Source organism: Sciurus vulgaris (genome assembly GCF_902686455.1).
Source record: "Sciurus vulgaris genome assembly, chromosome: 4".
NCBI lineage: Eukaryota > Metazoa > Chordata > Mammalia > Rodentia > Sciuridae > Sciurus > Sciurus vulgaris.
Window position 1 is genome coordinate 178,769,669 of NC_136464.1, and position 20,528 is coordinate 178,790,196.

At 43.8% G+C, this 20,528-nt stretch overlaps 1 protein-coding gene across 8 annotated transcripts; it reads right to left on the reverse strand.

Annotated features, from left to right (window-relative positions):
• Positions 1 to 39: 39 nt before the first annotated feature.
• Positions 40 to 20,320, reverse strand: SLC10A2 (solute carrier family 10 member 2). Of its 8 annotated transcripts, none has more exons than XM_079136568.1 (9): positions 20,039 to 20,320; positions 19,467 to 19,541; positions 18,881 to 19,123; positions 15,658 to 16,189; positions 9,194 to 9,312; positions 5,107 to 5,195; positions 3,876 to 4,051; positions 2,280 to 2,437; positions 40 to 748 (listed from the first exon to the last, which is right to left on the reverse strand). In XM_079136568.1, the coding sequence occupies exons 4-9, from the start codon at positions 16,032 to 16,034 to the stop codon at positions 621 to 623; spliced, it is 1,047 nt and encodes a 348-aa protein (XP_078992694.1). In that variant the 5' UTR covers positions 16,035 to 16,189; positions 18,881 to 19,123; positions 19,467 to 19,541; positions 20,039 to 20,320; the 3' UTR covers positions 40 to 620. The 8 variants fall into 8 exon arrangements, with proteins under 8 accessions (XP_078992694.1, XP_078992696.1, XP_078992693.1 ...); XM_079136570.1 differs by having other exon boundaries at positions 19,017 to 19,123; positions 19,467 to 19,662; XM_079136567.1 differs by lacking the exon at positions 18,881 to 19,123.
• Between the last annotated feature and the right edge of the window lie 208 nt (positions 20,321 to 20,528).

The window sequence follows — 20,528 nt, forward strand, 5'->3', positions numbered from 1 at the left end:
GAATAGTTCAATGCCTATATATACAGTCTTATAGTCTCTCTTTCCCTGTATATATTGACTCTCTCATCTATAGGTTCTGCATCTACAGATATAACCAACCATGGTTAAAAATTTTTTAAAAAGAGGTCTGTGCAATACATATGAATACATATGCAGACTTTTTTCCTGTCATTTTCCCTATGCAATACAGTATAACAAATATTTACATAACATCTACATTGTATTAAGTGTTGCAAGTAATCTAGACATGATTTAAAGCTTATGGGAGGTTATGTGCAAATATTATACCTTATATAGAAAGGACTTGAGCAACTGTGGATTTTGATACTGAGGGTCTTCTGGATCCAGTTCTCTACAGATACTGAGAGACAGCTCTGTGTGTGTGTGTGTGTGTGTGTGTGTGTGTGTGTGTAAATGGAACTATATGTATATGAAACAGTATTTGTCACAGGGAAGAATTGGACCACCAATCACTTTGTACCAAAGCTATTACATAGGTTCGATTGAAATTTAAATGTTCACTTTAACTTTTTCCTAACAACTATCCCATCAAGCCAAATAATTCTACATAGTTGTAGATTAAGGATATTTAGTATTTCTCGTTGCTGTCCACTTGGTGTCTACTTGTCATCTGGTTGAAATCCTCCATTCATGGCATGAAATGATGACTCAGGTTCCGTTTTGTTATCATTTTGCTCAGAAAATTCTGCATTGTTTTTCCCGCAGTATTTCTTGTATGCGACATAAACTGGAAAACAATACACAGGAGGCTAAGTACATTTCATGATGATAAATGGCAAAGTTACTTGGGACAGTGATTATAATGCCTGACTCACAAAGCAGTTCGCATTTTCTGTAGAATGGAGACTGCTAAGAGAATGCAGTCCCACTACCCAACCCCTCACGGCAAGGGGGATGGCCACACCTGAGGAAGACTGAGCTCGAAACTTCAGGAATATTCGCTCAGGGCAACCCCTGACTTCTTCAGGATTTCAGTCCTGTGTGTGGTCCATCCTTTTTCCTTTCCTTCCTCTCTTCGTTTCAAAAAAATATTTATGCTCTAATTCATCAAATATGTTTTCAGCATTGTACAGACTTCATAAAGATGTCTTCCTTATTGCCCTGCCTAAGGATGAAACCAGGAAAGCACCAGACAACGCCAGCACGCTCTTCCCTGGCTCCTTCAGTCCATGTGCTTAATCTCTTTTGGACTCTTCATTCACCTCATGCCTTTGGTTTTACTGTGGACCAGCCCTCGTCTAGTGGACATCACTGATTATGTGACCAATCTCACCATGTGCCAAACTGGGTAGGACTTGATGCAACGAAACAAGACTATTACACAAGAAAACGAGGTTATGAGGCTGTGGACCTGCATCCCTTGAATCAGATTAAATGAGGGCAACGTTTTCAGGGATCTCAAGAGTCCTATTCTAGAAGAAAAGCCCCTGCTCGGAGAACCATAGCAAGTCTGGTGTGCAGAGGAGGTTGGAAGTATGTCGGAGCTATGCAGGAAAACAAAGCCAAACTGTCTCCAGACGTTTCGTAGCTTAATATGCACATTATTTTTGTCAAGCGCCTAATATGTCCCATTAAAAATACCATGAAACTTTAAAAAGTAGCTGATATATTTTTTAAAAAAGAACTTAAAAATAGAGATTAAATATCATTAGTCCTTGGAAAGTAAAATGCAGGGAAAAGTTTCAACTGGGTGAAGGCCAGTGGGTCAGGATGGAAATGTATGTTATAGGGGAGTAAAATTAAGAATCAGGCTGGCTGCTAACTGCCCTGATAATTAAAGACATTTTTGCTTAACTTGCTTCAATTATGTGAGTATTTAGATGACACGCATGCCTGCCTTATTGTTATATCTCAGGTTGTTGCCTGATAAATGCCCTTTGCATATTTCTGATGCATATCCCATATTTACAAAGCATATTAAGATGTAGTTTGGGGGAAAATCATCAAGTTCTGAGTCCTTTGGAAGCATTTAGAAAGGCACACAGTAAAATGGTCCTAACAGGTTAACGCTTTCCCTAATCACTAAAGAAAAGAAACTCATGGAGAGAATTGGCTTCCGTTACTTTTGACTTAAAAATAAAAATAATCTCCCTTCAATCCTTTTCATAAAAGTATTGCTGCCAGGAAGTCTTGGGCTGTCCCTCTCATTTACTTGTACAATTCACTGCCAGGAATGGGGAATTTTAAAAATGACCATGTTAGCGATGGTTTCTCCAGGAGGAATGTCACAAAGAAGTCCGATTGGTGCTGTTGCTTACTTCCTAATAATATTGCCGCAAAAAGGAGCTGGAAAACGCTGTAGATGAGCGGGAAGGTGAACACGAGGTTCAGCTCCTCGGGGGTGAAGGAGAGCTGCACGATCGTGGAGCACAGCTGCGTGTTCTGCATCCCCGTTTCCAAAGCAACCGTGCGGCACCTGCGGGGAGGTTGGGAGGACAGGCGCTTTAGTTCTTGCTCTGTTCGGCTGTTGTTGTGTGACCTTAAAAGCGGATATAATGACAACGGGCGTGTAGACTGCATGTGTGGTCTCTGATTTGGGTGTACATAGTTCATGTATGCATTTTCATATATAACTGTATATTGAATATCAATATAGCATGTCATATAAACAATGATATATTACATACGGTATAAATAAATGTACACTTATGTGACGTATCATGGGTTGAAGAACAGACTCATTTAGAATAGTGTTCCATAAATGGCAAAGATGGTTCATTCACCCTTTTCAATTCTGTCCCTGGTAAAGACATAGAGCCCAGAGCAGGATGCAGAAAATATTCAAGGTACAGTATTTGCTACAATTGTTTATTGTTAAATCTGCTGTGATTAAAGCCTGATCAAAACCCTGCAAGGTAGAAATTATTGCCCCTGTCCCACAAATAAGAAAACTTGGAGGAAACATGCCTGGCCTGAAGTCCTGCGGGTGGTGAGTGGTGGGGCCCACCTCAAACACTGCCCCTCCTTACTGCCCACTGCTCAGCTCCCCCGACCTCAGAGTGCACGGCTTCCTACGCCTGCTTTTCTCCCTGTCTGCTGATTTAGATGAACTAGGAGGGGAGGAGATGTTTTTACTTAGTACTCATTCATAAATGTGAAACCTTTTCTGCTATTCAGCACCTTTGCATGATGCTCGCCCTTTGCTGGGGTGGGAGTGGGTGACCCAGGAGCATTACAGGGCCAAATGCATCGTTTCTGTTAAAGTCACTCTTCATGGAGAATAAGAACACACAGCAATGGAAGAGTCTGATCTGCACTGGATAGGGAATGGTCCAGAAGAATTTGAGCAAAATAAATAAAATTAAATAAAGTAATAAAAATAAAGGCAGTCAGTATTTGCTTTTTGGGGACTTGAGTAACTTCGGAATGAATGAGTCTATTTAGAACAACATAGAAATGGGTGAAAGTGATTAAGTGTGAAGGAATTTGAGCTTATTAGTATTTACTGCTGTTATGGGTTGATTATGTTCCCCCATCAAATTTGTATGTGGAAGCACTAACCCTGGCATATCGGAATGTGACCTTGTGTGGAAATAAGGTCAATGCAGTTCTAATTAGTCACGATGAGGTCGTTGGGGTTGCCTTAATCAGATATACACAGATGAAGTGACACAGAGGAGATCATGGGCGTGTCCCAGCCAAGGACACAGGCCTCTCCTTTCCTTGTAGCCCTCAGGAAAAAATCAACCCATAATGCCTTCCTTCTCACTTCCGGTCTCCAAAAAAACGCAGGGCCATGAATTTCTGTTGCTTACTTTGCTCAGTTTGTGACCCTTTGTTATGGCAGTCTTAGCAAACCACAGCACAGCTCTTACAGATGGAAATTCCCAGTCCAAAACACCAAAACACCGTACCTGTACCAGGGCTGACCAGCTATTCTAGCCAGAAAAAATCCCAGGCTGTAGCCAGCTATAGGAAATATGGTCCCTATAATCCACAGCCTGGGTTCGATGATCCAGGCACTCTGGTAGAGTATTCCTCCCACCACAGCGAGGACCACAATGAGGATGGCACCGGCGATGGATCCGACCTGGAAGAGAGGCACACGGAATCCAGCGGTCCTGTCAGGGCACGTTCAGGATGACCGCCAAGAAGATGCCTTCCCTTGGGGTGATGGAGCTGGACAGCCAATCAGCCCATGGGAAACACTGGGGCATGCCCTGCATTCTTATCTTTAAGGAAAGAGCAGGACGTACAGCATGCATGCTCAAAGGGCCTGAAGAGGGTTTTCTAGCTTGCCCATTATCTGCCAGAGTGGAAGAGAATCCACCACAGCAGGACCCAGGAAGACCTGGCTTCCAGATACAGCTCCTCCCAGTTCGTCTTCTTGGGTCGATCGTGAACCTTTCTGAATCTTCATTTCTTCATATGTACTTAGGGATAAAAACTTGCTCCCGCCACCTTTTATGATGGTTATGGTAATAAAAAATGAATATAAAACTCTATAATTTAAACAATGCATTTACAGACATAAGCCACTGTTGCTATTGCTTTCTCCTTTTTACATCTGAACATATTTGGAAATCTTAACTTTTTTTCTGTAGAGATGCAAGGAATTTCTACTAGCTTACTTTGTCCCCTGTGCAGTAGAATCTCTCTATAGCATTTATAGCTGTATTTATATAATCTAAATATACATAGCTGGTGATGAAAGGGAATGAATGATCAATATATATATACTGCAAATCTGTGTGTGTGTGTATGAACACCTACAAATTGGCAGGTACTGAATTGGTCATACAGTTATAGACTTTGGAAGAATTTGTTCTAATTCCTAAGATAGTTGTTGAGGTATATTTGTAACAAAACTCCCATGATAGAGACAATAGCAATGCACTGCAGGCACTGGGTAGTGTAAAACCAAGAGGTAAGGTTTGAACCAGTGTCTAAAAGGATGGATAGATGTTGACCCTGTGGATGGGAACAAGAAGGGCGTTCTGGGAAAGGAGACTGTATGGATAGTAACTTCAGGCCCTAGAGGTAGCTGAACAAGGAGGACAAAACAACTCAGTGGATGGAACCATTCCTTCATTCCAGGTCTCGGGTGGAGCACCTAACTGCACAGCCTGTAGCATGGGTACTTACTTTAAGTATGACCTTCGCTATTGCAGGCCATTTGTGATTAACAAACATTCCAATAGAAACAGGAATGACAAGAGCCACCAAAGAAGTCCCTGCAGATGACAGAAGAGGAGTTGGATCAACAGAACATACGACACAGGAGACAACATGTAAGCAGCCCAAACATGATGCAGGTAGCGCTTCTTGAACCCACAAAATGGAATGTGGAATCACACATGTGTGTGTACACACACACACACACACACACACACACACACAGACACCTTTTACCCACACACACACACACACACACACACCTTTTACCCACTCCAGGAGCTAATTTCATATTACTGGTTGACAATTAAGAGTATTATAATATTGGTTATATAAATCCTGGGTTGATTTTTCAGGGTTCCTTATATTGCCAATATCCTTTTATTTCAATTTGTCAGAATTTTGTCTTCCTTTGTCTATTGGATCATTATATTTTAGGAAAATTATCTTGCCAAAGTTTGTGTGAGTGTGTGTGTGTGTGTGTGTGTGTGTGAGTGTGTGTGTGTGCACGTGCCCCTGTATGTTCTTGTGGTGTTCATAGATGCTATTTGACTTCTCTGTGTTACTTCATGGTTGTAGAAATAAGAGAAATAGAAGAAAATATTCAAAATTTGCTCAAGATCTCCAGGCATTCTAAAGACTAATGACTTCTGGATAAAACCAACTTCAGTTATTCACACCCACACCACAGTGAGAGAATGGTTGGAAGAACATACTTTAAATTTTCCATGAGGTAATATATTTGGCCACCTCTCTGTAATTATAGTTCTTTGCAGCAACATGCTAACAAAGGCAGGTGAAAGAGTCACACTTGAATCTCTCGATGTTAAATTTACTGCTGTTCTTGTGACTTATGGTTTGTTTCTCCATATTGTTTAACACTCATTTGTCAAATAGCTGCCTTTATATAATATAGTACCACAACTGCTAACTTCCTGTGGGCTGTTTCTTTTTCAAATCTCCTTTTCAAACAGTGTGAGAAAGTGGAATCAAATCATGAAATTCTGAGAGTGGATGTGGCCTAGTGTTGGGATAAATGACTAAGGACTGGAAAACAGATCCTGGATTCCAGTACTATCTTATTAACTTAAAATAAATATAATGATGATGAAAAAGCAATGTTTTTGTCAGCCTTCTAGCACTCGTGAGTATATAAGGGTCAACAATTACATTTGCCCAGACAATACTCAGCAAAATTAGAGAATGGCTAAGGAAACCAAGAGCCGGGAGGAAGGATGGGTAGGAGGAAGTAAGGAGACAGGGTGGGACGAGGGACATGGGCAGGAGGCCTGAGGCAGGCCCAGGAGAATCCCCTTTGGGTGTACCTGCACCCTATATGTTGGGGGTTGGGGGAAGGAGACTTCCTTTCTTGAATCTCTGGACTACTCCCTATATGTCGTGAAGTCTGTAGGCCTTACATTAAGATTACCTTGACACAGCTTGTTTGCATTGTGGTGGCTTAAGTTGGAAAGAATTTCAGGTTAGGTTTGGGTGTTATACTTTTAACAGGTGGCATCTACTTGGCACCTCTTTCTTGGAGTCCTGATTCTCTGTGGGGCAGCCCAAGGCCAGAGAAACGGGCAAGCAGGATGACTGGCCAGGATCCAGGGCAGAACGCTCTGCCTCTCCTGACCAGAGGTGGCCAGCTGAAGTTTTCCAGGGATTTGAAGTTGCCCTCCTCAAGCCTGCGGTGTGGCTCTGCTGGAGAGGCCTTTACTCCCCAGGGGGCCAGGGGATGCTGCTCTTCTCTCCCAGGATCAGCTCCTGCCACACCCGGGCTCTCCCTAAGATGTCTGTGTAGATAAGAAGCAACTGCTTGCACCCTACCACTGAAACCGTGGGCTCGCTTCAGTGGAGTTTACTCAGGAGGTATGGGAGGCAAGAACAGAAAGTGAGAATAAACGAGAGTGAAGGAATTCCGCGGAGGAAGTGGCAGCCAGGTGGACTTGGCGCTGAACCGTTCATTATTCACAAACTGGAAACTGCTCCAGTCACCTGGGCCCTCTGTGCTGGGTGTCGCCCTGTGTGGAATGGGCAGAACTGTCTGCTCACTGTGCTGGTAAGAATTAGGTGACAGTGTGGTTCTGGTACAAGACTCACCCCCAGGCATGGGGGCAGCACCCCCCCCGCCCCCGGAGTTTTCTTTGTGTCCAGCAGTGAAGAGGCTCCTCCCCTCCAGGTACCATCACCTGAGGGGGCCCAGCAGAGTTTCCTGGATCCTGGAGCTTGCAGAACCAGCCCCCAGAGCAGGCTGGGGAGCCCGCCAGGGGCCCTTCCATCTCCTTAGTAATCTTGGGCAAATTAAACAATTGCCCTGAGATGCAACAGCCACATTTATAAAGCGATGATAGCATCTCTCGAGACTGTCAGCTCATTTTTTTTTTTAATCATTAAAAAACTAGGAAAACCAACAGCAAAAAAGAGTAGGTTGGAGAATAGGGCTGAGCAAACACTGTGAATAAACAGAGCTGATATCTCTGTGTTTCAAACTCATCTTTGTTTTTCTTTCCTTTCCTCTTTTCTTCTTTAACTTCTTTTGTGATGACTTCCACCACCACTGAAGTGCTGGTGTATATCTCATTTTCTCCTCCTTTCGAAGTTTATTCCCATTAAAGGACAGGGCATAAGCCATTTGCATGGTAGTTATAATTACCCAACATTCCCATAGGTATTTTCCAGAAGGAAATGAATATCAAGAGGAGAATATTTCAGGTTTAAGTTCTTTTCTTAAGCAGTGAATAACAGGTAATCAAAATTGCTCAGTTATCAATCAAGCAGGTTCTTTGAGAGGCCTTTCAAATGAACTGCATTCTTTAACTCTAAGAAATCTGTTCATGGAGGAGCAGCCCAGGGTTAGCAGCAGGAGGGCCACTCTGAGGCTGGATTCAGGAGATGATGTCTGATATGATGGGGTTTCCCATGGGTCAATAGGAGGAGCTTGTACAGAGAAAGCCTATGCTGAATAGCATGTATCAAGGAGGACTGCTTTTCTTTTGGTTTTTGAATCTAATATTTATGGTCAAAGTAGGGGAGAGAAAAGAGACTGCAGGAAAGTGTCACAATATCGATCCTCCCCATAGGTGCTCAGGAGGTTTGTTCCAGTTTGGTTGGATATAGCTTCAATCAGGTCCGACCACAGGAACAGCACACCTCAGACCGGAGGGGAGTGTGGGTGTAGCTCCCCTCCCAACAGGACTCCCTCCTACAAACACCCCAGGGAGTCGCTGCTTGTTTTCTGCTCCCCTCCATGAGAGACCCACACCTTTAGGAGGCAGGTCCCCAGAAAGACCCGTGTTTCCCGGAATGGCTGGAGAGGAGGCCGCTGAGCAAGCAGCCAGCCTGGAGGTCGGCACCCAGGCCCTGGAGCCCTTCCATGGCACCTTCCTTACACAGTTCTAGAGAAGGCCAGCTTCCCACAGGCCAGCTCTCTTGTCCTCCCATGACCCCGTCCCTGTGTTAAGCCAACCACTCCATCTCCCACCCTCCTCCATCCTCCCACAAACAGAGAGGAACATGTAAACGTTGAAATGAAAGGAGACGGTCATAACTAGCAAGTCACATCCACGGTGCATCAGGATGTGGTGCCCGGTCCAGAGCTGCTCCTGTGGACTCCGTCTCCGAGTGTCCCGTGCTGCCGCTCCTGAGGGCTCCATCTCGAGAGCGTCACGTGAGTTTCCTGAGATCTGGGTGCGATCTCCCACTGCTATGAACAACTCACTCTCTACTTTAGGAAAAGCTGGAGGCCCCACAGGGGCCAGCCGCCGAAGCCCCCTCGGTAGACTGCTGGAGGGGGTGTCCTCTGTTGGCTCCTCTCCCTGATTATTTGAATTGACAGAAACTCAGGTCCTCCTATTGGGTCAAGCTTTAGAATTTGCATCCTGCCAATTCTCACCCAAACGTTGGGGTGACTTTATAAGGAAATTCTAATTAGGCCCAAACTGCTGCTACTCTAAGAGGTGAACAGTGACTGAGCTTGAGCCTGTCTGAGATTCGAGTCAGGAATAAACGGGCGGTTCGAGGTTGGTATGGGACACAATCTCGCAGAGGAGTGACTTACCTATGCTGTCATAGGGAATGACGATGGTCCCAGAGTCCACCCACATCTTGGTGTAGATGAAGAGGCACAAGGGCATCATTCCCAGGGCGAGCAGTGTGGAACACGTGGTCATGCTGACGCTGTAAGGAAGTGAGCACATTGAGATGTCCATCTGGGTTTTCTAGGGGACAGGCTGTTTCATTTTCAATTCATGACTTGAAAATCTTGCAAGAAACTGTCTCAGCCAGTGACATTACCGGGTACAATGGGCAGAAGCACACACATGTCCAGGTTTCTGCAGAACCTGGCCTGGGGCGCCACCACCCATATCTGGTGTCTCTACTTCACCTTCTACTCTCCTTCCCTCCCTGTTTGTTCTCAAGAATCATAGCAGTTATTCAATGCTTAAATCAATTATTAAATAAGGTACAAGGAGCCTGAAACTCTTCAGACAACAGCAAATGCATTTATACCAGCCAGGACCACAGGATGATGGGGGTCTTTGCCTCTGTCTGTGCTGGTATGAGCTGGGCCTTCCTGGGCCTTGGAGGAGAACACCTGAGCCGAGGGGAGGAGGCCTCATTGCCTCTCTATCAAGCACTCAAATTATTGCCCAAATGGAGAAGAGGAAACTGACAGTTAAAACAAAACGAAGTGTGCCTGCAGGCAAGGTAGGCCTGGATTCTGAGGACTAAGCCATTGACAACTTACCAAATCTGTATTCAGAAGAATGGGGGTCTGGTGTTATTCCTGCTTAAAGCATGTCTGTTTTTGTAAGGGGGACAGACTGCGTAATTGGATTTTGGCTTATGATGTGCATGGAGGAATCAATATCAAATGGTACTGTTTTCAGCACTGTGACAGTGGATGGAAGAGAGATTTTGGGGTAGCGGTGCTTCCTGGTTCCCTTCAAAAGTGCCCTGTGCACATTCTCTGCCTGTGGGGCAGAACGATTCCATGCCTGGGCTCTTAGGGCATCACACACTGCATGGTGGGAAGAACGCAGAGCAGTTACGGAGTCCCTTTGAGACTGAAAGTCACACAATATATTTTTTCCTTTCCTGTTTCCTGGTCACATGTATTTTCCCTGTCCCAGCTTCCTCATGCTGAGGATGCAAACTGGAGAGCTGTTAACCTGGCCCAGGAGGGCACCAAAGGGAGCAGAATTCTATCTATGGCTAGCACAGCATAGGAACATATGTATATTCCCTGGATTTTGTTTTCATGAATTGTAATGTTTTTGTAGAAAGGGGGAAGATTAGCTGAACTGTGATCAATTCATTTTCCTTGTCTGTATTGTTTTCTCTTATTTTTGCTGTGAATGGGAGACTATGTCCGGTTGTCAGGACCCAACAGCTCTGGACCCTGGCAGCAGTGCCATTCGGTGAGTGACTCTGGACAGTTGACTTGGCTTCTCTTTGCCAGATTCCTTATCTCAAATGTAGATTGTGATTGCTGTTACCAACGGTGTCCAGTTCTTAGGATACCATTAGTGACAGCCAGTTAGTGTTATTTTTAAATGCAAATATTTTATGTTCCACTACAAATAGAATCAGGAAACTAAGAGCACTTTCTCTGAAAGACTTCCCTGGACAGATGTAGCATTGAGCACATGCTTGGCAAGTGCTTGACCACTGACAAACATCCCAGCCCATGAGAGCAGTTACTATTTTTTGAAAATGTCTTTTATTTTTATTGGTACATTGTAATCATATGTAATAGTGAGATCTGTGTTATGTATTCACACATGCACACAATTTAACAATATAATTTGGTGAGTACCATTCAAGAGATATTTCTTAAAGACCATGAGGAGGGACAAATTAGGAATTGGAGAGGCAATGGTTTAAATTTAGTGAGCAGTTTTCACAGCATGATGTCACAGAGGCACAAGAGAATAGGTGGCTGTAATATGATGATCTCTACCCAATAACAAGAACAAAGTCAAGCCCCTCAAAATGATAATGAAACATAAATTCTCACAGACTGAGAATTTTAATGTGCAAAGTGGGGGGATAAATTAGCAAAAGAAAATTCTTTTTCATGAATAATGTGAATTCTATAAAGTGTGTGGGTATCAAAAATAGAAATAACACCATGAACTTATATTGGAACGAAAGAAAATATTAATGTATAGAAAAATAAAAAAGCTTTTGACTTTAATTCCTGGCCTTCGTTCTATTCACTGCCAGGGGGAAGTTTGATGTGCACAGGCATGAAGGAGTCAATGTGAGAATCCGGTGAATACTCAGGGATTCAGCAAAACCAGTAGCAAGGAATGCAAAGGATTGTCGTCGTATTGGAATCAGAACGCCAAGTGGAAGGGTCAAAAGAAGAGAACGTAGGTGTTGCTAGAAACTGGAGGAACGCCACAGGATCTCTGCCAAACACAGGGAATAGTAGTGCCAACCTCAGAATCTTCTGAAGTATCAAACACACCAATGCGTTTTGAGTACTTAGCACTGTTCATGGAACAAAAGAGTGTCTAATAAACATTAGATCGCGAAATAAAAACAATGCCACGTGAGAGAAGCAAAGTTTGCTTTGGGGCAGGAGAGAGAGAAGGATCAAATGGTGTTAGGTTAGTTCCACCGGAATAGAGAGGACATGGGTCTCTATGGAGCTGAAACAGAGGGCTCCCTTTGAACTTGGGATAAGCCAGAAGGTTGGGGATCTTGGGGATCTTGAGCAACTAAACTGGAAGGTGAAAAATGGAACAGTATTTGGCCATGGATAGCCAAAGCTATAAAGTAAGAGATCTAGAGAATACGGAGTGTAGTGAGCAGGTGGCTCTGAAGGAACTGGGGAGACCAAGGAAATGGGTTCTCCAAAGAAACCAAGGAAGGGGAGTAAGGAGAAGTCCTGGCTGGTGTGGCTAGCGCCTTTGCGAAAGGTGGGGAGATCAGGCGTTTACCCATATCTGGTGGTAAAGCAAACATTAAGGAGGTGGCACACTTGGGTCCGTGATCTGTGGGTCTAGGCCACCACTCAAAAGGTCACCTTCATTGCTCCCTGACAGATTTTGAGCATATTTTGCTGCAACATAGTTGCAACTTAGGCAGAAATTATCTGTGCACCAAGCATTCACAAATGACAACTTTGCAGGCTGGGGGTAATCAAGGAAAAAGCTGAAACTCCACTTGCTGTGCTTCAGTGAGCACAGATGACTGTCTATGTCTGCATGTGTCTATCTGTCTATCTACCTGTCAATCATCTTTTCAGTCACTAGAGATTGTAGAATGCAATGGTTCCCATCTCAGAAGAGAAGATCGGAGGAAGGGGAAAAGTTTTGGTTTTGTGTCCTGGGAACCACATCCAGGCGGAATTGCTTTGCTGGCCATGTGCATTAGCTCAATGGAGAAGGTACCTGTAGTGTGACAGTCATGATTGGCAGGTAGAAAAGGGAGGGAAGTTCTAAGAGTACAAAACTGGAGATATAAATGTGGGTAGCACAGTCTAAGTACGATATCATGAGGTTTGACAGTTACCTAATACTCCACAGAAATAAAAAGTTTTGGAAGGCTCTTAATAGTTGGTGTTTTACTTTCTCAATTTGATTTAAAGAAATATTTGCCCATTCATCTGTTGAAGGGCATCTAGGTTGGTTCCACAATCTAACTATTATGAGTTTAGCAGATATAAACATTGATGTGGCTATGCCAGTGTAGTATGCTAATTTTAAGTCTTTCAGGTATAAACCAAGGAGTGGGGTAGCTGGGTCAAATAGTGATTCCATTCCAAGTTTTCTGAGGAATCTCCATAGTGCTTTCCAGTGTGGCTGCAACAATTTGCAAAGCCACCAGCAATGTAAAAGTGTGCCTTTTCCCCTACATCCATGCCAACAGCTATTATTTTTTGTGTTCTTGATAATAGCCAATCTAATTGGAGTAAGATGAAATCTTAGAATTTTAATTTGCATTTCTCTAATTACTAGAGATGTTGAATATAGTCCTTCAACATGTGAATGGATAAATAAACTCTGGCATATATACACAGTGGAATATTATTCAGCCATAAAGAAGATAATATTATGGCATTTGCAGAAATAATGGATGGAATTGGAGAATATCATGCTAAGTGAAGTAAGGCAATCCCCCAAAACTCAAAGGTTGAATATTTTCCCTGGGGGTTGGGGAGGGGGGTGAGAGAAGAATGAAAGAACTTTAGATTATGTAGAGGGAAATGAGAGGGAGGAGGGGGCAGGGGCATGAAAAATGGTGGAATGAGACAGACATCATTCCCCTACGCACATGTATGATTACACGAATGTTATGAATCTACATCTGTACAACCACAGAAAGGAAAAGATGTGCCCCATTTGTGTACAATGAATCAAAATGCAGTCTGTAAAAATAAAAAAATAATTAAATAAAAAAGAGAAATCTTTGAACATTTCCTCCTCACGTATGTAATTCAAGATTCCATCTTCTTACCTGGTGGCAGAGCTACCATTTTCTCAGTGCTGAGGGTCCTTTGTGCTAAACACTATTACCCGCTGTGCTAAAATGTCTAGTTGGGCTGCTATACAGGTGGACTCAGACTGGACAGAGGATGATATTATGGGTACTTTGTATCACAAGGGGGAATTCATGAAGTGCACAGTTTATATAATTGAAATAGAAAATTTCTGTGCTACGTGCTCCATCCAAGGCTCACCCCAACTTGAAGAAGGTGTCCTACACACTGATCCAGTTGGAGGTTTTCTGCAAGATTTCATATTGTAGTTTTTAATTGATTTATGAAAAAAAATAATGTATGGGGATTGTAACACGAAGTAGACAGGATTATTTAGTCATCTCCTGTTCAAGAGAATCAACGTTTCTTTTAAAACCACACCAGTGGAATTTGGGGCTTTTAGATTTGGTTTACCTTGAGCTTGCAGAGGACAGAGTGGGTTCCCACAGGCAAGCGCTTCTGTTTTAGGAGAGGTTTTCATGAGTGGTCTTGCCCCGAGGTGCAAGCTGTGCTGCTGAGCGGGAAGCCAGTGCTGCTCAAAAGTGACAATGACGTGGTGGTCGAAGATCACTCACTCCCTTCTGTAGAGTAGGTGCTAGCTTTTAGAATTCTCATCTCTGCGGTCTGGGCAAACCTAATCCAAGTGTAGGACACCCCTTGCTGCACTGTGGTTCCCAGGTGAGCTAGGCCTGCGCAGTGCCTGCCAGCCTGTGCTCTTTCACGGGGCTTTCCTTAAAAAAATCTGTGGTGAGGCAGATACTGCATTTCCTTAGGTGAAAGAGTCACGGAGGGCATGCGGTGTGTGAGACTTTTCTGAAGCTTCTGGGGTTGAGGTGCCACGGCAGGTTTGTAATTGCTCAGAGGGCGCTCCTTCCATTCAGCCTTACATTTCCTCGCTTGGAGAGTCTCTCCTTTGCGTGTACTAGTCGGGGATTAACAGGGCTGACTGCCTGCAGTGTGGTATTTAATAAGCACATGCTGCATTAACACCTGGATGGTTTTCAGAAATGCATATCTTTCACAGGAAATGAGGAATGTGAGGTAAGGAAAAAGACATTTGTCTATTCAATTTCCCATATTAAAATTCTTGGTCTAGTCCCATTAATGCTTCTTCTTATTTCTATTAGGCTTTTCCCCTCTTGGTGCTAGTTCAGACTGGCACATGACGAATTGGACAAACATTACAATTTAGATTACTCTGTGGGAAGCAGAGAAACCATTTTCTGTTTATTGTATAGTAAGTTAAGCATGATTTTAAAAAAGACTGCCGGAGGGTTATTTTTGATTTTGTGCATATATGTATTCAGTGTCAGAAGAAGTAAAACACATTTATAGATTCTTCTTTAGGTTTAATACCAAGAGTCTGCCCAAAGAACTGGTGGTTTGGTAGAGTTGACTATCATCTTAACAAAGATTCTAAAGTTTAATGAACAGTTTGATTTTATATCTGCCCTCAGAGTTCCTTGCCACGACAAAGAAAGTGTTTTTTGTCTTTTTCTGATACCAACAAAACAAACTTTCTCAGCTATGGCTTCTGACTTGGGCAAGATTTCGCTTTTGAAAAACTTTGATTCTTTTCCCAGAGATAATAAGCAATTATGCAACTTGCTGTTAATGAGTTAGCGTTAAAAGCACAGTTAGATTATGTAGAAGGAAATGGGGGGTTATGAAAGATGGTGGAATGAGACAGACATCATGGCCCTATGCACATGTATGATTACACGAATGGTGTGGATCCACATCGTGCACAACCAGAGAAATGAAAAGAGGTACCCATTTGTGTACAATGAATCAAAATGCAGTCTGTAAAAATAAAAAAAATAATTTAAAAAAAAAGCACAATTGACTGTAAGTCCCAAATTCGAACAGCCACGCAGCTGCAGCAGAGGCACAGGCATGCATTTTTTCTCTCTTGCTTAATTCCTTAGTTTGGCCTCAAAATGGCAGTTTGGACTGACATTCAAAATGCCATGGACTTTGAAAAAAGTTATCCCAAGAAGGCTGCAGAAGCTGGAAGAGAGACGTCTTACCTCAGGTCCATGTCACCATCAACCCAGTAGGCGAGGATGTTGGAGGCCGTCCCTCCTGGGCAGCAGCCCATGATGAGCACCACCACGGCCTGCACAGGGAGGATGCCAAAGGACAGCGACAGGACGAATCCCGTGAGGGGCATGATTCCAAACTGACAGAGGAAGCCAATAAAGATGCCCCACGGCCGCTTCAAGTGGCCCAGGAACTTCCCGATTTCCACGTTGCATCCCATGGAGAACATCACCAAGGCCAAGAGCACGGTCAGCACGGTGCTCACGATCAAACTGAGGATGGCATTGAAGTTGCTCTCAGGTACCACACAGGATGCACCTTCACAAACTGTTGCGTTGGCTAAGCAGACCGTGGAATTACTCATCTCTGGGTTTGCTGCCCCAATTGCCAGACCACAGGAGCACGGTCCCCTTGTCTCTACTGCCAGCCAAGATGAATGAAGCAATGCTTACTTCACATCAAACTTTTAAACCCTTTCTAGACATGTGTGTGGCCCTTGGTGTCTCTTTCAAAAGCCACCTTAGAGAAGCAATAAAAAACAATAAATGTTAGAATGTCAGTTTCGAGAGTAGCATTACAACATAGCACAAATAATGAATCATAAAAGTCCAGCAAAATTACTGGCCCAGACAGAATGTTATAATTAATCATTTATTGGCATGATAATGAACTGTGCCACACAGAAATGACTGTGTTAATGTTTAATGCATGGAAGGTTTGTTGAATAATTTCAGCTAAGTGACAATTAAAATCTCTGAATGTTGTAGGACATTGTAGGGGTTGAGGGGTAGGAAAGCATGTTGTTCCCTTACCTCCCTATAAAATAGGGTGGACTGGGCTTGGAAAAGCCAAGTGCCCTGTGCCAAGTTATCTTGCAAATTAATTTCTAGACTGAAACAGAACCCAGATTTCCAATTTTCTGCTTACTTGTATTAAATCGTAATTTGCATAAAGTATATGTAAGTTTGAGAAACTTCTAGGGCCTTGACACAAACCTATGGGAGAATCACTTTTGGGAAGACAGGGTGTTTTCTGGTGGGAAGGAGTCTAGCTGGCAGAGCCACCCTCAATTACCTACACATGTAATTATGCATGTGTTGCCATAGTAACAAAGTGCTTTATAGATAGAGACAATACAATTATTTAGAGGGATGAACCTCAGAGGATTAGGTCAAAGTGACAGTATCTCTTTGTGCTTAAGAATCAGGAATTGAAATTAATTTTTTTTTTTTTTTGTCAGGGAGGGATCCTCAGGGAGATTGATCGTTGTAAATGTCAAATAGTCACCCTCGTTATGGGCAGAGCACTGTATTTAGGTATATAACGGAGATAAAAAGAGAAAAAATGGTTGAGGAGAGATTGTCCTGTTCTCAGATGTTTATAACTCAATTATTGAGTCAGGAAACAGCACAGGAATAAAATTGAATATTGCCACATGATTCACAATTGGTAGGTCAAATTCTAATTTATCGTTCAATTCAATCATCTTAAATTAAGTACGATTAGCCGCCCCCCCCCCCCCCCCCCCCCTGTTTTCCAGATGAGGACCTGAGGGTTGAGGAAGTGAAATGCTTTCTGCAAGGTTACACAGCTGGTAATTGGAAAATAGTGGAACTCAGCTTCTTGGCTCTGGGCAGAAAAAGGTTGGTTTGGCTTAGTGGAGATTCAGAGCCAGGTCTCAGAATGGACTGTCTCAACGTGGTGCTCAGGAGTCCCGGGCTGTTAAGATGCAACTTCTGGTTTTAGAAGCCTGGAGTGAGTTGATGGTGACAGTGCTGATCTGGAGACCACATTATGAATGTCCAGGTCTTCACAGCAGTTGGACAGCAGTAGGACCTGAGCTGGTGAGGACAGGTCACAACTGGACAGCTCGGCATGGGAAGATGGGCCTTTTCGCCATGAGCTGTGGTCCTGCAGGGGCCACCATGCAGAGGGCTAAGCAGAGCCAAGCATCTCAGAAGCTGGGAGCCTGTGGGTGGTGCCCCTTTAACTTGGAATTGAGCTGCGCGGAAAACCCGAGCCACTTCTTTGGAGGGTGGCGACCATTCCCACTCCCTGTTGACGCAGCTCCTGTCTCAGGAGTGCCTCTCTTCAGCTTTCACACTCATGGTCTGTCTTTTCTGGCACAGGTGGGCTGCCATTAGCTCTGCCAAACCCCACCCCCACCCACTTCCAGAATCAGAATCAGTTGGCTGCCTGCCAGTTCCTGGGAGCTCCTCCTGTCTCCTTCCACTGCCTCTCCCAGCACTAAATGATTAGTTAGGTAATTCCCAAAGAGGCCTCTCCTCCCACTTCTGGGTGTGCAATGACTTGGCCCTGCCCTGATGGCCTCTCTAAGCATCTCCTGGGACTGACCTCTGGCTCACATCTTTGCAGGTGCCAGCCCTCCAAGGGCAAGGTGAGCCGAGTGCTCCTCCTGCTGTTGCACCTTAGCACCTGTCCCTGACAGCTCTCTTTTCCCCTGGGCTGGGTGAAGTGGACTGTGTACAGTGTTCATGTTTTCTGACTTCCTGCCTTGCTCTCGGTAAACTTCAAACATTACTGAAAACCAGAAAGGTAGCCTGGGACCTAAAAGCAAAAACCCTCTCTACTTCCCCATGTCTTGTCTGCAAAGAGAATGTAAGGACGCATTTGGACTTTGAAATTGCTCTTAAGTTGGAAAGGCTACAGTGGAAGACTGATACAGAGGGTCAAGACAGGCCCAGTCAGACAAGCTCTCTTGAAGTCTGGTGGTAGACCAGGGTGGGCCTCCTGGTTCGGGCCCTGTTTGGTCTGGGTTGGCCAGGGGCAGTCTCTTCTTAGTCTTTTTGTCCACATTGCTGGAAACGGAAGAGAGGACTTGAAGGGAGCAGAAAGCTGGTTCAGAATGAAGCTCTTCTCAAATTTCAGATGACTTGCTAAGGAGATTTTAGGCTCCCGAGGGCAGAATGCTTTGCATATAGACAACTTGCAAATGAGCAGTCTGTTTGACTAGACAGAGTGCTACAGTTCTGGTTAAAAAAATGTGCCAATGCATTTCTAATTTTCACATTGTTTTTACATAAATTTGCACATTAGACTCGAGAGGCCTTCTATTCAAGTATTGGAGTGATTCACAATTAATTACTACCCTTAACTTCAGCTACATTCACATCCAGGCATGGAAAATATCTAAATATGTAAAAATTGCTCTCCATGTCTGTGACACAGAATGGAGGAGCAGATGCACACCTGGGGGGGCAGTCGGGAGGCTGGGGCTTGGCTTCCTATTGCCTTTCTCACTTGGCTGTTCTGTCTCCTCAGTACTCTGGCCTCACATACAGGTGTTCCTAGAGAAACCAGCAGCAGATTCCTTATGGGGCCTCACGGGTGAAGACATGGAAGGTTGCCATTTACTGTGGCGTCTGAGGCTTCCCCTTGGCTCCCACGTATGGTTAGGAGAAGCAGGGTCACTAGCTTGCCAGCGTGTTTGCCCTGCAGTTCACATGATAAAGGATGAGCTTTTCATTTTTGGTGGTATTTTATCAGGGATGGCTCTATTCAGATCAACAGCCATCTGAGATTTGACTGATTCTGCTGAACACATTCCTGTGCTGAAATGATCTCCTTCCCTCTTTTTCCAGTTCCTTCTGACAGATCAATCTATGGAACTCAGAAATTCCACATTTAGAGTCATTTGGAGTCTCCGCTAACCCTCTTTGAAACAAACAAAAAAATTACCCTGGGGAGAAAAAGTTATGAACCACTGACCAGGAGTTAAAGGAGAAGACAGTGTAGCTCTGGGGGAGAATGGGCAGATAGAAAGATCAGAACTGACCTGAGGAAAACACCTTCAGGCTTGGGTTTAGAATAACTGGGTTCTTGGTTATCTTCTTTTGAAAATACCCTGAAACTATTAAGACGTGAATGAATGAATGTGAAGCTTTATTTGAATATATGGAAGATGGTACAACCACTTTGGAACAAAATTAAATTTAAATGTCCACATGACTTATGTCCTGGTCATTCCAGTCCTAGGTAAAGAAGGAAATCTATAAGTGAAGTTCCCTGAATACCTGAACTAGAATGTTCATGGTAGCTCCATTTGTAAGAGCTTTAAAGTGGAAGCTATTCAAGTGTTCTCCTAGGGTAGAGGGCTAAACACATTTTGGTATATTCACATCCAGGACCTCATACATCAATTACGTGAATGCTCTATTACCACAAATCTAGTGATGAGTGCGAGAAGCCAGACATAAAGAACATACACAAGTATGTCAAGCTCACCTATGGTGTCAGAGGTCAGGACAGTCATTGTCTAGTACGGAAGAGTAGAGGCTGAATGGAGTCACAGTGAGCCACGCTTCAATACAGAGTCAAAACAAGACAAAACAGTTGATAAGAACATACCCGGGATAGACATCTATCCTGGTCTAGAGAAGGCGAGCAGTGACTCTGTACCTGAGCAGTCCTGAGAGATTAAGGCAGGGTGCAGAAGAGGATGGTGTCCAGAGGGGCGAGAAGGGCCAGGAGGCAGGTGGCGATGGCAGCTTGTTTTCATCATTTAATAAGTGTTGGCTGTCTTAACTATCTTATGTCTTCTGATTAACAATTAAACTCTTTCTAAATGTTTACAATCATTAAGCTCCATGATAAACCTTCCACGGAGTTCTTTTGATAGAAAGCAACCTTTGTTTGCTTTCTGGTTCATTCATAATAGGTAATCTTAAAAGAGAAAACTAAGTCATGTGTTTTGCCTATGCTGTGTTGTCTCTTGCCAACTTGAAGAACCTTAATGTTACTCACAATCTTGGGTTATGGTTGGAAGCTGAGTGGCTACTACCTTTCTGGAAAGCAGTGACCTAGCTGGTGGTAGATTGCATTTTGCTCTCAGTTGATT